Source organism: Monodelphis domestica, chromosome 7 (genome assembly GCF_027887165.1).
Source record: "Monodelphis domestica isolate mMonDom1 chromosome 7, mMonDom1.pri, whole genome shotgun sequence".
NCBI lineage: Eukaryota > Metazoa > Chordata > Mammalia > Didelphimorphia > Didelphidae > Monodelphis > Monodelphis domestica.
The window spans coordinates 271506285-271522683 of NC_077233.1; the positions used below are offsets into that span (position 1 = coordinate 271506285).

Sequence of the window (16399 nt, forward strand, 5' to 3'; positions counted from 1 at the left end):
TTAATATCATATGTTTATTTCTTAATATCATATGTTTATTTATTTCTTGATATCATGTTTATTTATTTATTAATAGCATATGTTTATTTATTTATTAATAGCATATGTTTACCTTTCTCCACTGGCAGTTCTTCTTTCCTTTTTTAAATAAAGAATTGTATATTGCTTAGCATTGTCTGACTAGTAAATATTGGGAGTGGAAGCTCAATGTGGCTGGCCCTCTGAGATGAGATATGTGCCCCACCTCCTGTAAGTGCTGTGTGATGTAGGGGGAGGGAGATGGCCAGTGATGATCACTGCCTGTGCCTGTCAAACTCAGCCCTTCTTCTAAGGAGCTGGAGGCCGCAGACCTAGGCATGATCATACCTATGTGCTTCTGGGGCAGGCAGCAAGAAGAACGTTTCTTGGACTCCTGTAGATTCTGCCCTGGTTTTCTAATACCAAAGTCCCCGGATCTGGAGTAAAGAAGATGCCTTCACAGGCAAGAACAACAGCTTGAGGGTGGAAACCCTTTGAAAACTTCACCTTGGAAACCCAACTCCAGGCAGTTAACTGGAGAAGCAGAGACAGCCCTAAGGGAGAGTCCAGCCCTTCCTAGCTGTGGCCTTGAGAAAATGGCCTGGATCTATCATGTCAGGTAAGAGCAGTTGGCATATATGCCTGGAGGGTGGTAAAAGAAACAGGAAAATAAGTTATTAAACTCTAAAGAATTGTCCTTCATTAGTTATGATGGAAATGTATTTTTTTCTCCTAATAACCTTTCATGAATTTTTGAGAATTCAGCCTAAATCAGCATTGAACAATTGATAAAGTAGTCTAAATATATTGTCTGGGAAAAACAGATTTTATGAAGTACAAATTGTTGCTTTTAAAGAATCTCATTTCAAAGACAGTCTCCTTTGCTTTCCAGGCGTCTTTTCCTCATCACTTTGGTCTTCCAGGTCATCCACTTGGGAAATGGTAAGTGGCAACCTACTGATGATCTCTTATTTTTAATTCTACATCCTGAAAATATTTGCTTTGGCCTGTCCTCACCACCTCATTTCTCTTGACTCTTTAAAAAGGTTTCAATGAAAAAGAGAAACTCAAAGGCAGTGCAGAAGAACCCATCAATACTACAGCCCCCAAACAACAGCCCCCAAATCAGAATCCTACTTGGAACAGCACTAGAGATCTAAACAGGAGTTCTGAGAGCCCCAAACAGTTCCAGTCCAGGCCATTCATCCCATTTATTGGATTTAAAGATGGTAAGAAATAATGTAACAAGAATTCACTGTTTTAAGAGGAAAATGGTAGAACCTGGAGAGAGAGAGAGAAATGTAATCCTTTTGTTCCAATGCAGATACAGTATAAGGACTGGCAATGAGTTCTTATGGAAGCAATACCAGAACTGTAGCCTTCATTATTCTACATGCTTAAAAAAAGAATGGCATTAGCAATTCCTAGGCAAACTTGTCATTTGCTTTTAAATAGGTATTTTCAGTCTTCCAGGCTAGTCTATGTGATTAAAATGTAATTAAAACAAACAACTAAAAGACAGATAATGGCAGATTCCTGCTCTGCTTATCACCCACTTTCAAGTGAGAGATTTTGCTGTAATCAGTTATAAACTTCAAGCTGATGGGTGAGGGGATCTCTCTCTGCTTCTCTGTCTCTCTCTTTTTTCCTAATGGGTTTGGCCAATTAAAATACTTGTGTGGTCCTTGCTAAGATACTCTTTTGTTTAATGATTTTTGTAAGGAATTGAAATCCCAGCTCGGTGGTGGTGGTGGTGGTTGTTGTTTTTTTCAGTACTGAGGATGAAGACTCAATGTTTTCCCTTTTGAATTGTCCAGACTCCCTTTTTGACTAGCTAGTGTCCCATGTCGTTTGTTTTTAATCCCTATGTAAACAAACTAGGCTTAACTGAGCAAACACTCTTAACAGGGAGCTAATTTTATTGCCTTTTGGGACAATAAAATGAGACATCTTTCAGATCTCTTAGCAACTTGGAAGGAAGAAAAAAGGGGGGGAGGTGTGGGGGATGGGGTGGTGAAGAACTTTGGAAGTGGGCTTACTTGTGACTGCATCTTTACAGGTACCAAACTCTGCTGTCAAAATGGAGGAACCTGTGTCCTGGGGAGTTTCTGTGTCTGCCCAATGCATTTTGTTGGGCGGCACTGTGAACATGATGAACGGAAAAGGTAAGAAGGTACTTTGAGATCTTTTAAGCTAAAGAGGAACTGGAATTTCCTGTCCCTGAACAAATCCCTGATTTTCTTATTCATAGTAACTGTGGTGTCTTTGCCCATGGAGATTGGGTATACAAGGGCTGCTACCTCTGTAGATGTATCTATGGGAAGCTGCACTGTTTCAGAGACCCAACATTAAACAACTGTGGTAAGAAGATTTTTTTTAATTGATGATCTGTATACAGATGTCAAGTATTAATGCTGCACTTGGGGCAAGGCGATAATGGATGTCTGCATGGAGTACTTAATTGTGCCTATTTTACTGAAAAGTTAAATGATATAGTTAGGGTCACTTAGCTGGTCATTGTGGGAGGCAAGACTTGCCCCAGGATTCTTCTGATTCTAATTTCAGTATTCTTTCCTATATGGACCACACAGCCTCTACCAGTTACCTACTTGGGAGTCAGAGGAAAGAAACAATGGAATAGTAAGATCAAAGATCCAGGACTTCCTAAGCCATCTACTTCAACTCCTTACAGATGAGCAAAAGGAGACCCTGAGAGATTGTGATTTGCACCAGAGGCAGGATTTTAATCCAAGTTCACCGACTCCAGAGCCCACCCTCTTTCCATCATCCCCTACTATAGGCACACAATCCTGCCCCAAACAGCCTTAAATTGAGATCACTATGGAAGAGACTATAAGTACTAAATATTTTGACATAGAAATAGATGAATGTTAAAATAGTTACCTTGTTCAATTAAAATTCCTAGAATTTTTTAAATGGAAGAACTTAATTTAATAATGATTCTTTAATCATTAATAAATTCTTTAACTTTAATAATTAAAATGTAAAATTATATCAAATTGCTTGCAGTCTTAGGAATAGAAGGGAGGAGAGAATTTGAAACTCAAATTTTTAAAAAAGTAATGTTAAAATTGGTTTTATATGAAATTAGGAAAAATAAGATATTATAAAAAAATAAAAGTAGTTATTTGAGAGGTAACAGGGTGTAGGCTAGAAAGTTGGTCTCAACCAGGAAGATCTAAGTGCAAGTTCTGTCTCTGCTACATACTAATTATATAACACTGCCCCTGAAAGTCACTTGACCTTTCTGTATTCTACCTAGAATATTCAACTGTCTAAGACTAATTTGCAGGGGAAAGGATGCTCCTTTGGTAGAAATATTTTTCCTCTATCAATGAAATCACAGGTTTTGTCATACTACTAAAAATGACTGCATGACTGTTCTCCCTACAATTAAAGGCTAGATAAAGACTTCTTTATGATTGAAGGAGTTACCATTTTGCGAGCTATCAGAAGTCACAGAGATGTAGAATGCTAATAAAAGTTACCACTTTTCTTTATTTTTTTCTTTATTTATTTATTATTTATTTGTTTTTATTTATTATTATATATAAAATATAATTATTAATATAAAATTATTTATTTATTTATTTTCTTTATTTGTTTCTTCTCTGATGTCCTACTGAATTTTTTAAATATTACCATCCTTTCCCAATAACCCTTACCTCCCAAACAACCTTTCCTTGTAACAAATAAGTGCTGTTCAGAGAAAGAAATTTGCACATTGACTATGTCTGACAAAAGGAGAAGGTCAGCTTCAGGATGGGGTCTCTGTAAGCAAGAATAAATAGTTTCTCGATCAGAATTCTAGTATTTTTTTTCATTTTTAAAACCCATTCCTTTCATCTTAGAATCAATACTTTGTTTTGGTTCCAAGGTAGAAGAGTGGTAAGGGCTAGGCAATGGGGGTGAAGTGACTTATCCAGGGTTACATGGCTGGAAAGTGTCTGAAGTCAAATTGAACCTTCTGTCTCAGCCTGACTCTCAATCCATTGAGTCTCTTAGTTGCCTCAAATGCTTTGGTCTTAATAAAACTACTCACACTTTCTTGACAGTCAACCCTTATTCTGCTCGTTTTCAAAATAAGGAAAGTAATGGAAGCTTTGCAGTTCAGTGACTTATTCACCACCACACAAATAATATGCCAACACTTAAGAAAGAACATTGACTAGAATTCAAAGTACCTGAGTTCAAATACTACGTCAGATGCTTAATAATAGCTAGTTTTTATACAGCTCTTTTAAGGTTTGTAAAACACTTTACAATTATTATTAATTTCACCTTTACAAAATCCCTAGATGGTATGTGTTTTCATCCCTAACATCACAATAGCAAATCATTGACTATATATATATATATATATATATATATATATATATATATATAATTATGTATATACACAGACATATCAGTATAAAAATATGGACCCCTCCAGATGTATAAGTGCTTGTGTCTAAAACTGAAAATTGTAGAGATACGAAACATGGCATAGAAGAAAAGAATATTGGAACTGGTATTAAGATATAAGGTACTTGAGAGCTGTGACCACCAGCAACTCATTTAATATAGACTATAGAAACACAAAATGACAGAAAAAATCATGGGATTAAGTCAAAGGACTTGAGCTTGACCAATTCACTATTCTTGTGACCTTGAACAAATTATTTGGTAGCTTGTAAGTTGCCCACATTAAGAAAAAGGAGAAGAAAAAGGCTCTATTTACCTTTTTTTCATAAATGTGGGCAACCACCTACAAACTAAATCTGGTCCTCCCCTTTTATACATCTCTAAGCTGAAAAGCCTTTTCACATTTTAAAATAAAGACCATACAAAAATAGATGGACTAGTCATAGTTTACTGGCCCCTGGACTAGATAATATCTGAGGTCTCTTTCACTTCCTAAATCTAGGATCCCATATGGATGACCAGTTCTCAGCAAAGGTAACACAGCTACTGTCTAGAATTCAGATTTGACGCTGTCCATTGTACCATCTAACTTCCCTTTTCTAGTCATCAAAAATTCCTCTTGTGATTCCTTTTCCTATACTATCCAACCAAACTAACTAGCCTTCTTATTAGTCCTCACCTGTAGCATCTCATCACCCTTTTCTGTATCCTTGCTCAGTCTGACCCCTGTGCCTTTGTAATGGTAATCAATCTGCTCCTCACTTGCCTTTTAGAATCCCTAGCTCCCTTGAAGTTTAAATATTGCCTTTTATATAAAGTCTTTCCTGGTCCCCCAACTTTGTACCTTTGCTTCCTAATTATCTATTGTCAGTTTTCTGAATACATAAATATGTACAGGCTGTAAATATTTACAGCAACAGATTATAATCTCCTTTACATATATTAGCTGCACAATATAGTGAATAGAGAGTTCCTCTTGGAACTAACCTCTATACATATGTATGAGAAGGTAATTTGTAGCATAGTGAAGAAAGTGTTAAGCCTGGAGTCAGGAAGTCCTGAAATGAAACCCAGTCTCAGACACTTCCTAACTGGATGGCCCTGGGTATATCACTTAACCTGTTTGTCTCAGTTTCCTCAACTGTAAAATTGGGATAATAACAGAATCTATCTCCCAGGGTTGTTGTGAGGATCAAGTATTTTTAAAGTACTTAGCATCGTATTTGACACATAGTAGGTGCTTAATAAATTTTTTTTTCAATAATAGTTGATTCAATTTTACATCATCATTGATAGAGATGAAATGGATTCATTCTTACATCATCATTGATGGAGATGAAATGGATTCATTCTTTTATCATCATTGATGGAGATGAAATGGATTCATTCTTGCATCCATCTTTGATGGAGTTGATGGAGATTTAAAATCAGCTGTGACTCCATATCACTTTGTGACCATACTCTTCTAAGTCTTTTCCCAGAAGGAAATAGAAATAATAGTATCTGTCCCCAACCTAAAACCTTTGATATAACTAATATGGAAATATGTTTTGCATAACTATGAATGTGTAACCTATGACAAATTGTTTATCATCTCAGAGAGAGGGGGAGGGGGGAAAAGATTTTGGAACTCAAAAAAATTTAGAGGAAAATTAGAATTGTTTATATATTTACGTGTGTATATAATATATATTTATAATTTACATGTAATTGGAAAAACATTTTAAAAAGAGAAATATGAAACCTATGTCAGTGTTTACCTAACTTTATTTTTTAGGAGTCAAAATGAGGGTTGCCAGCCATATATTTTCTGCATATGAGATTGTTACATAATCCCTCACTCTACTGTACTCTAGAGTCCATAGTGCTATATTTTCAGCCTGGAACCATAGAAGGAAATTCCTATAACAAGATATCCCAATTTATGGTTCTGCCAGATTTACATCTAATAAAATACCTGCACTTTTGTCTTCTTAGGAATGGTCTTATAACATGGCCAACATGGCAACCAGAAGTAAATGTCTGATTTGTCCTGGCAAGGCTGGCAAGGTGATCCCTTGGTGCTCTGGAATAGGGCAGTCTGTGTCCACCCCATTACTTTTGTTCCCTGCATTAGGGAAAGATAGACCCAAATTGCTTTGGTTAATAAAATAAAATTTCCTTACAGAAATGTATTCAGAATTTATTCATGGCCCTGTTTTAAACTTTGGGGGAAAATACTCCCAGAAAACATTATTTATTGATATTAATAACTGTCACTGATGGCTCCATGACTTGGTGTAGGCCTCCCACTACTCTATATCTGAATTTTCTCTCTTTTTAAGAGGGGGAGGAATGTGACTTTCAAAGCAATAATGCAACACTTTTTTCTCCCTGTTAGCTCTCACAGCCCCACTTTAATCTCATTACCTCTGTCTCTAGTGAAAAGAATATTAATGTTTTACTGGGGAACCCCCCACCTTGGTTGTTCCTTACAAAGTTTACATAATGTGCCTCTTCCTGTTTGTTCCAGTCCTTAGGGTAAAGGAGGAAGCCAAGTCTCTGCCCTGCACCCCCACCCCCACCTCTTTATCCTTTCTCTTCAGGAATCAGTTGACTTTCTTTCCCCTGTATATCTAGGCTTTGAGTTTACTTTGATTGTGGTGAGATTCACATAGTCAGGGGTCTTTACAGTGCTATCAGTTGCTTTTTAAATAATTCTCAGTGGGCTCCATTCACACCTCTTTTCTGGGAGAATAGTCTTTGATTTGCTTCCCCAGTTGATAACCTTAACTTCAAGAGTGAGGGACTAAAATTCCCATTTCAAAGTCTGCTGAGAACATTTTATATTTCATTTCCTTTTAAACTAAGGACTCAACAGTTTTCTCTCCTAATGATTTTTTTCCAGATCTGAATGAAGAATTTGTCACGTTACAATCTAATGGATCAAGATTACAATATACATTATATTTTCTCCTTCCTTTTTCTTGTTTTCTCCTGCAATGGATAGTTCTGCAGAAGTCTTCATCTTTGGTTCCATGGAGGTGAATGGAAAGAGGTTTTTCAAGCCTGAGCACCTTTCTTTGACTTTGGGGTGGGATTTACCTTTTTACCCTTTATTTTTCTAACAAGGAGTAAGAAGCCCCAAGAGAAAATACTTAAGTTTTGATATATTGTTGTTTCAAGTGGAAAAGCTTAAAGCTTATTGTAAATGATAAATTATTGCTTGATTCAGAACAACATTAAGATGATAAATGAATAGTTTTATTATTATTTTTAATAGAGCATAATGTATTTGAAAATGACCTCGCCTTTAAAACCTTATGGTTAGATTTGGGACATACGAGTACAAAGGTTCATGCAGATGAATTAAAATAAAAACAGTCAAATAGGACTACTATCAAAACTCTTAAGATGTAAAAATAATTGCCCCTATTTCTTTTTTTTTGCATTTTTTACTAATATTTTCCCAATCACATGTGAAAACAATTTTAACATTAAAATATAAATCCCTCCCTGAGATGATAGGCAATTTGACATAAGTTTATACACGTGTGATCATGTAAAATATTTCCATATTTGTGATGTAGAAGAAGACACACAAAAAACCCCAAAGAAAATAAAGTAAAAAATGGTATGTTTCAATTTGCTTTCAGACTCCTCAATTCTTCCTCTGGAGGTGGTTAGCATTTTTTATCACGAGTCTTTTGGGATTTTCTTGGATCGTTATATTGCTAGGAATAGCTAAGACATTTAAAGTTGATCAGCGTACACCTTTGCTGTTCCAGTATTAAAAGTTTTACGGGTTCTAATTACTTCACTTTGTATCAGTCCATAGTTCCAGGCTTCCCAGGTTTTTCTGAAATCCTGTTCCTGATTTCATATAGCACTGTATTCCATTACAGTGATACACCCCAACTTGCTCAGTCATTCTCCAGCTGATGGATATCACCTTGATTTCCAATGCTTTTGTCTTTCCAAAAAGAGCTAAATAGTCCATATTTCTAAAACTTTAAAATGCAAACATTTTTGTGCAATAAGATGCTTTGAGGTAAGGAGTGGAAGTTCTGTTTGCATTTTAGTAAAGAGGAAAAGCTTTGAGAGGTTTAAGAGACTTGTGTACACTCACATATGGTATCTGAGAAAGGATCTCAGCACCTCAATTAAAGTCCAGTAAGTGACCTTTACCTTCCTGTGTAGTGGGAGAAAAACCATACTGACCTTGAAGTTAAAGGACTTGTGCTCCTCACCCCACTCTGCAATTTAACCTTGGATTGTCAAGTCTGGAAGATGAAGGCAATACTCTTTGAAAGCCTAGATTTGCAATTTAAAAGTACCTTAGATCTGTACCTTAGCTCTGATCTAGGAGTTCTTAAAACTTCACTGTGTCTTGTGCCCCTTTGGCAGTTTCATAAATCAATAAACCCCATCCTAAGAATATTTTTCCTAAATCTTAATTGGAAGTAAATGCTAAATTTTCACCATAGGAAGACGAAGATGTATTTTTTCCCCATCCAACTTCATAGACTTCCTTAAAAAATCTAAATAAAAGAGGTAAAGAACCCTTGATCTAATTCAATCTCTTAAAAATCAGGGAACAAATCAAAATTATGTCCAATATGCATCTTAAGCTCAATATGTCCAAAATAGAACTGAATTTCTTCCCCCCAAAACCTTCCCTACTTTCCTATTATTGTTGACCGCTAGGTAATGCAGTGAAAAGAATGTTGGGCTTAGAGTTGTGATTAACTGCATTCAAATCCAAGCTCCAATTGTCTTCAGTTTATCTAAAAAGTGGGGATGATCATACCCTCCTTCCTGGAATGCTGCCCATGTGGAGAGAAAGAACTGTGGGAATAGAAATACACAAGGAAAACATGTGATTTTTCCATGTTTCTATGGGTATTAAATATGGGGTTTTGGTTTTTTAAGGATTATTACAAAAATGATTTTAAATTATTAATATGGAAATAGGTATTAAGTGATAATACATGTATAAGCCAGTGGGATTACTTTGTTGGCTCTGGGAAGGGGGAGGAGAGAAAGTACCAACATGAATCATGTAACCATGGTAAAATACTTAAATAAAAATTTTTTTAAAGAACTAAAAGAACTAATAATATTCTCCTTCCTATTAAGGTTGTTTTGAGGATTCATTGAGATAATATTTGTGAAGTGTCTAGCACAATGTATGGAAGGCACTCTAAAAATGTTAACTTATTAAGAGTACCACCCATCCTCCCATTCACCCTAGCTCCTAGCCACTGTTTCATCCCCAGCTCTCTGGGTCCATAAATGCAAATCTTTTTAATTCTTTAGCCTTCCTAACATCTCTTCTATGTATTACCAAACCATAAACTTTTCCCAAGACATGGTCTATGTAACAACTCTTACTCAATAAATCTAGAATGAACCCCTATTAACCACCAGGATCCAATCTGAAAGGTCCTCCATTTAGCACTTAGAGCTCTTTCTGACCGAATCCATCCTTTTCTAGTCTTATCATTTATTTCCTTTCCAACTCCATAATTTAGCCAAAGCATTGCCCATGACACTCAATCTCTCACCTACATGCCTTTGCACTAGCTGTCCCCCAGTCCTAGAATACCTTCCCATCTCACTTTTCACCTCAGTTTCCCCGGTCCCTTCAAGATTCAGCTCAAATCCCACATTCTACAGAAAGCCTTTCCTGGGTCAGTTCTCCCCTTCCCAAAACTGCCTGTACCATTCCTTTGTAATTGTACCTTCCATCCTTTACTTGTATGTACATAGTTGTTGATGTATTGTCTCCCTCCTTAGGATGTGAGTTCTTCCAGGTGAGACATCTTGTTTTTGTCTTTCTCTGTACTACCAGTGCTTAGTAATGGTTAATTGACCTTTTTTTCTGATTGAGGGAAACAAGATTCAAACCCACCGAGATGTTTTCCAATTTCACAGCCTCCACACTTTCTAAATCTGTCACCTTGTCTCCTAATTGCATTTACCTCTCAGGGGTTGTTCTGAACCTTGCCCAGTTGGAATTGGAGGAAGGGAATTTCTTCACCAGGATCTGGCTACCTTCACTGATAATCCCAAGTCAATAGAGTCAAAGGTGGAAACAGTTCCTACCATCTGGAAGCTTCCATTCTTCTGAGGGTGATGTGAATACAATTGCTCACAGATAAGTGCTAACACTAGGTAATTAGAACAGGAGGAACCCTTTAAAAATTACTAGGGAAAAAAATGCTTTCTATAGGAAAAGTTACCTAAGCCAAGTCTGGATGCCTGAGAAGTTTGCTGGTAGGGAATCAGCCTTATCTTAACCCTTGGTTTTTGTTATCTCTTGGACCTAACTGAGCCTGGTACACCTTGGATGCTTAATAAATCCAGGCAGGATGGAATAAATGAATGAATGAACTTTATAGGAAGCCTCCCATGTGAGAATCTTCTTTTCCTCAATCTGCAGATATTCCCCAGCCTGTCAGTCAAATAGACAAATACCAGACTGTCCTCTGTGCTTCCCAGTAAAGATTGTGCTTCCCCCACCAATGGGATCCATGCTTTTCTAAAACAATGTGAAGGAAGCCTTTACCAAATGGAGACAGAACAAAAGTGGAATGAAGAATCATGATATTCAAAATGGTTAAAAGTGAATGTTATACTCTGGGATGGGGGAGGGAAGAAGGGAAGAAGATAATGTGAATTATATAGCTTTGGAAAACTTATGTGGAGATCTGTTATTAAAATAAAAAAATTTAAAAGAAACTTTAAAAAAGGGAATGTTATAGAATTACAGAGTACAGAAGTACAGAGTCAGTAGCCTCTGAGGAGGGAGTATTAGAAGCAGCTCCTTCCTACTTGTTACGTCTTTGGGTATGGAACACTATATTTTTAGAATTATGTGTATATGATTCAATTTTGTTGAGTATTTTGTTACTCTTTTTGTTCCTTCAAAAAATATTCTTTGTTAGGTGGGACAGCTCTGCAAGTCCGAGGGAGAGTACTAAAACATATTTAGGTGAAATAAAAACAAAAGATAACTAAAAATTATTTTAAATAATAATTAGTACTCACATAGTCTTTTAATTTTGCAGTGTTTTACATATGTTAATTGATTTGATCCTCACAATAAGTCTGGGAAGTAGGTTTATTGTTATTATTTTCATTTTACAGATGAGGAAACTGTGACACAAAGAGGCTAAATAACGATGCCCAGAATCACATGGCCTGAGAATATCTGAAACTGGATTCATATTCAGGTCTGCCTCACTCAGTACCCTGTGCTCAATCCACTGTGCCACCTAACTTTACAAAAGAATTGTGTCTTTCCATTTTCTCCAATAGTTTTGATTTTACCCAAAATTCAGTTTTTATTTTAAGTGAGGACAAGAAAAGCTTCGATCCTGAGCTAGTCACACTCTCATATAACATAATTTGAATTGATCAGTTAATTTAAAAAGTTTCAAGATTCTGTATCCTGCAAGACTTTTGAACTGAAGAGGAAAAAGCAAAGCCTTAGTTTATATTTTGGATCATGCAAAAATTAGATTTCTATTGACTAAAGCAAAAGATGCTAATTTTGATTTCTAAGAACTGGAGGATTTTCTATAAATACTTGGAAGGATATTATTTTGTAGAAATATTTATCAGTTTCTGATTCATCAGGTACCCAGCTATAGACATCCAAAGATTCCCAAGAAAAAATAGAAGAGAAGCTTATAGTGAGTGTTTGGGTTTGGAAAAAAAAGTTTAGATTTTCAAATTACAACTGTTCTTATTAGAAAATATACAATTGAGTATTGTATTGTAACGGAGGATGTGCGCTTTCATCTGTGATGTAGATGAGTGGTGAGGAGGGAAAGAACAGGAATCATGTAACCATGGAAAAAATTCTAAATTAATTAATTAAAAAAATAAAGTCCCATTTCCACCCCCCAAAAATATCCAATTAATTCAAAGACATTCTCAATTTTGAAAGTGTACCCACTGAGTACATTTTGCAATGACAATTGCTTGTATTACTTTTAAGATCTATTATACACCCTACAAATGAAGGCAGCATGTAATAATGCAAAGCACTAAACTCAATCAGAAGAAAGGAAGTTTAAATTTCACTTCAGGTTGTTACTAGCTGTTTGACCATGGACAAGTACATCCTGAACTTCAGTTCCTAATCTATAAAGTAGGGATTAATATCACCTACTGAAGCTACTTCATAGGTTTCCTGTAAGGATGAAATGAAATAATGTACATAAAGCATTGTGCAAATGTTAAACACTATGTAAATGTCATATATTATCAATTGTCAACCTGAATAAAACAAAAATACCAAAGTGGCAATAATAAAGGGTCTTTAATCAAAGTCAAAAGACTGCAAATCTTGGTTCCCCCATAGCAACAGGCACCATGGCACTGGGAGCCTCCAATGAGATACTGGGAAGATGTTTAAATCATCTTGTGAAAGGACAGAAAAACCTTCTTACAATAAGTTCACAGAAACTTGAGCAATATGAAAAAAGCCCCAAACTGGTGACCAAGGAGTGGGTTTCTTGTTCCTGGGATTTGATTGTCTTCTTTTAAGTTCAGTCCTCAGTCAAAAGGGGTAGTTTCTGGGAACTCGTAGTCAATTTATGAAAAATCATCAGTCATCAGTGGCCTTTTCATTTGATTATCCTCACTCTGGGAAAGAGGCAGCCAGGAGATTTTCTGCAGCTAGAGTTCACACAATATCAAACACCATGAATTTTAAGTTGAATATATACTCTTCAAGTGAAAAGGAAAAGCAAATAAATTGGGAGAAGAGAGGGGAAACTGCAGTGTTTATCTGACAAAGGTATCATCTCCAACATCTATAAGGAACTGATTCAAATTTATAAGAGCTATTCCTGAATTGATAAATGGTTTATCCATGTGAATAGATAATTTTCAAGGGAAGAAATGCAGACTATGTTGCCATATGGGATGGGGGGAGGAAATGTCCTAAATCACTAATTAGGGAAAAGCAAATTAAAACAATTCTGAGATTTTACCTTTCACTCAACAGAAGGGCAGAGATGACCAAAAAAAAATGGAAAATGAGTAATGACAAAAATGGAGCTTTGAAAAAACAGGCCCATTAATGCACTGTTGGTAGACTTGTAAATAGATATAACCATTTGGGAAGCAATTTGAAATTATACACAAAAATTCATTTTATGATTCATGCCATTTGATCCCATTATAAGGTCTATAGCAACACAGAATCCAAGAAAGAAAAAGCCGTGTTTTATGTACAAAAACGCTTATGGCATCTAAGCATATCGAATCGAGTTCTGGCCTTGGAATCAACAAGGTTGTTCATACCTCTTGACGCACTCTAGCTTTTAAACTACAGGTAGGTCACTTCACTTCTGTGAGATTCAAGCACTCCTCTAAAACTTACCTGCATATGCTTATTGAAATGAATTCAGTTGTTGAAGATACATTAGTGGAAGGAATTCCCACAGGGAAGATATTTGCAATATTGTCTTATGACTAATTTAAATAGCATAGCAGATACAATAAGAGCATATTAATACTTAATATGAATTCAATAGCCCATCACAATCTGGCTTGAGCCTGCTTTTCCAGGCTTATTTCTCATGATTTCTTCTTAATAACTCTTCTCTACTCAAGGTCTCCTTGCTGTTCACTTACTTAACTCTCCATTTTCAGCTTTTGTGCCTTGGCATAGACTGTCCCCCATGGCTGAAGGCACTCTCTCACCTTAAAAATCCCCAGTTTCTTTTAAGAATCACTCAATTTATGTGTCATATCCTTTAAAAGGTCTTTCTTGATTTCTTATTCATTGATGCTCTCTCCTAAACCAATAACTATGTATATACAGATTATATTTATTTCATATTACTAAAATGATTAATTTAAATCTATACTTTTTAGGATACCTTGTGTTTGTAGGCTGTACCAGCATTAGAATATAAGCTTCCTAGGGCAGAAATTATTTTTCATTTTGTTTTTATATTGATAGTGAAGTATCCAGTTAATCAATCCCAAGGATGAAACAATGACCAACAATGTAACACACGGGAGGGAGTTTATTAAACAGACTGCAGTTTGGGCTCAGCACTCTAAAATGGCCCGAGCCCTGTTTCTGGGGCTTGCAGGCTTTTTATACACTGGAGTGGTAGGGGGAGTGCACAGGAATTCCTGGGGTGGGGGAAGTGAACAGGAACTTGACAGGAACCCCTGGGGCTGGGGTGTTATCAGTTCCTGGCATATGTCAGAAAAGGGAATAAACTTCTGGGGTTGGGGGGACAGGGAGGGGAAAGAATAGGTTTGGGAGCTGGATCTTCAATAGTACCTAGCATCGTTCCTTGCCCATAGTAGGTGATGAATAAATAAATGTGTATTACATTGTCTTACATGAAGAAAGTCATATTTAATAAATAAATGGGGCTTGTGGGGTGTTCAGTGAAGACTAGAATCTCTAGTGTGTGAGGGTTTGCTGAGCCCTTTTCAGAGTTGCTCATCCTCCTTTGGTGTCTCTCCTTTCAAACTCTCACCTTTGGATCCAAGAAGCTGTAGCTCATGCAGCAGCTACATCCTGGTAAAATGGTGTCAGCCAACCAGCCAAACCAAGTTGAGTGTAACCCACAGTCCTTAAAACCATTGATGAATTAGTGAAGTATGTACCCCTAATAAATTAAGTCTTGGTAGACATGAGAACAATTTGTTCCAACAGCCATGAAGGTAGCTGAAGCAGGCTCTATAGAGAACGTAGAGCTTGGCCAGACATCCGAAGAAGCCAAAGTCATCCTCCATATCCAGGACATTGCCACCTTTATCTTGCCATGAGACTTTGATGGCTCCAAAAGATAGAAGCTGATTACTTTATCCAACTCGACCTTACTTAAATTTACACAGGACTCAAGACATCAGATGATATCATTGATCTTCTTCAAAAGGAAGTTTGGACAACATGTTAGAGAAGCTTACTGTGGGGTGGAGGCAGATTGTGAAGAGCCTTAAATGTAAAACAGAGGTATTCATGGTGGAAAATGTAAGTAGTCCATGTTGATAATGTACAAAAAAATTATCAGATAAGATGAGGCATGAGAAAACCATCATACCAATGAAATTGTTACTTTGAGATCTTTGAAAGAAAGTTGTTTTCTGTGCAAATTGTTAAGAGGGAGGTTGGTATATATAAGCCTTCATTAAAAAAATAAAAACAAAATGTGAAACACAGGAATATTCACCTTTAGATTACTTGCAAGGCTAAGTAGCCTATTTATCTATAGATGAGAGGAAAATAGGTAAAAAGAGCCTTCTTCCATCCCAACTCTGAGTTGCTCCCAGCTCTTACTTAGAATAGACCATCCTTCTAACTTGGCATAAACAAGTAGTAGTAAAAACTATTTTTGTATTTTCACAGATTGATACTTATGATGTCAAAGTATCAATCAATAAATCAATACTTTTATTAAGTGCCTGCTATATACCAGACGTTGTACTAAATGCTAGGAATACAAAAAGAGGCAAAAAGTTTCTACCCTAAAGGAGCATAAAATCTAATGAAGGAGACATCATGTAAATAAATACATACAAAGACCATACATGCAGTAAGTAGGAAATAATAAAAGAGGAAAAGCAATACAATTAAGAAGAGTTTGGGGAAAGTTTATTGTAAAAGGTGAGATTTTTAACTGGGACCTGAAGCCAGAGAGGACAGTAGTCAAAGTGGAAGAGGAAGAGCATTCCAGACATGGGAGACAACCAGAGAAAATTCCTGGAGCTGAAAGATGGAGTGTCTTATTTGTGGAATATCCTGCAGGCCAGTATCACTGGTTAGAATAACACCTAGTAAGTAGTAAGGTGTATGAAGACTGGAAAAATAAGAGAGGGTTAGTTTATGAAGGGCTTTCTGTCAAACACAGCATTTCATACTTGTTCCTGGTGGCAATAGGAAGCCACTGGAGTTTTTTGAGTAGGTGGGTCAAACCTGCCCTTTAGGAAA

The 16399-nt window shown here is 36.3% G+C and overlaps 1 protein-coding gene and 1 long non-coding RNA gene across 4 annotated transcripts in view; one reads left to right on the plus strand and one right to left on the minus strand.

Moving 5' to 3' along the window:
* The first annotated feature begins 236 nt into the window (after nt 1–236).
* LOC103099228 (cryptic protein) lies at nt 237–12760 on the plus strand. 3 transcript variants are annotated; one of them, XM_007497947.3, is made up of 6 exons: nt 237–637; nt 911–960; nt 1065–1247; nt 2078–2183; nt 2270–2379; nt 11578–12760. In XM_007497947.3, exons 1-6 carry the CDS (start codon nt 615–617, stop codon nt 11604–11606), a joined length of 501 nt encoding a protein of 166 aa, XP_007498009.1. In that variant the 5' UTR covers nt 237–614; the 3' UTR covers nt 11607–12760. The 3 variants fall into 3 exon arrangements, with proteins under 3 accessions (XP_007498009.1, XP_056662731.1, XP_007498006.1); XM_007497944.3 differs by lacking the exon at nt 11578–12760 and adding an exon at nt 7334–10322 and having other exon boundaries at nt 240–637; XM_056806753.1 differs by lacking the exons at nt 2270–2379; nt 11578–12760 and adding an exon at nt 7334–7475.
* LOC130455657 (uncharacterized) overlaps nt 12745–16399 on the minus strand; it is a 62736-nt gene continuing 59081 nt past the window's right edge. Inside the window, exon 3 of the long non-coding RNA XR_008913766.1 lies at nt 12745–13116. This is a non-coding gene — a long non-coding RNA (uncharacterized LOC130455657). The remainder of the gene's footprint in view (nt 13117–16399) is intronic.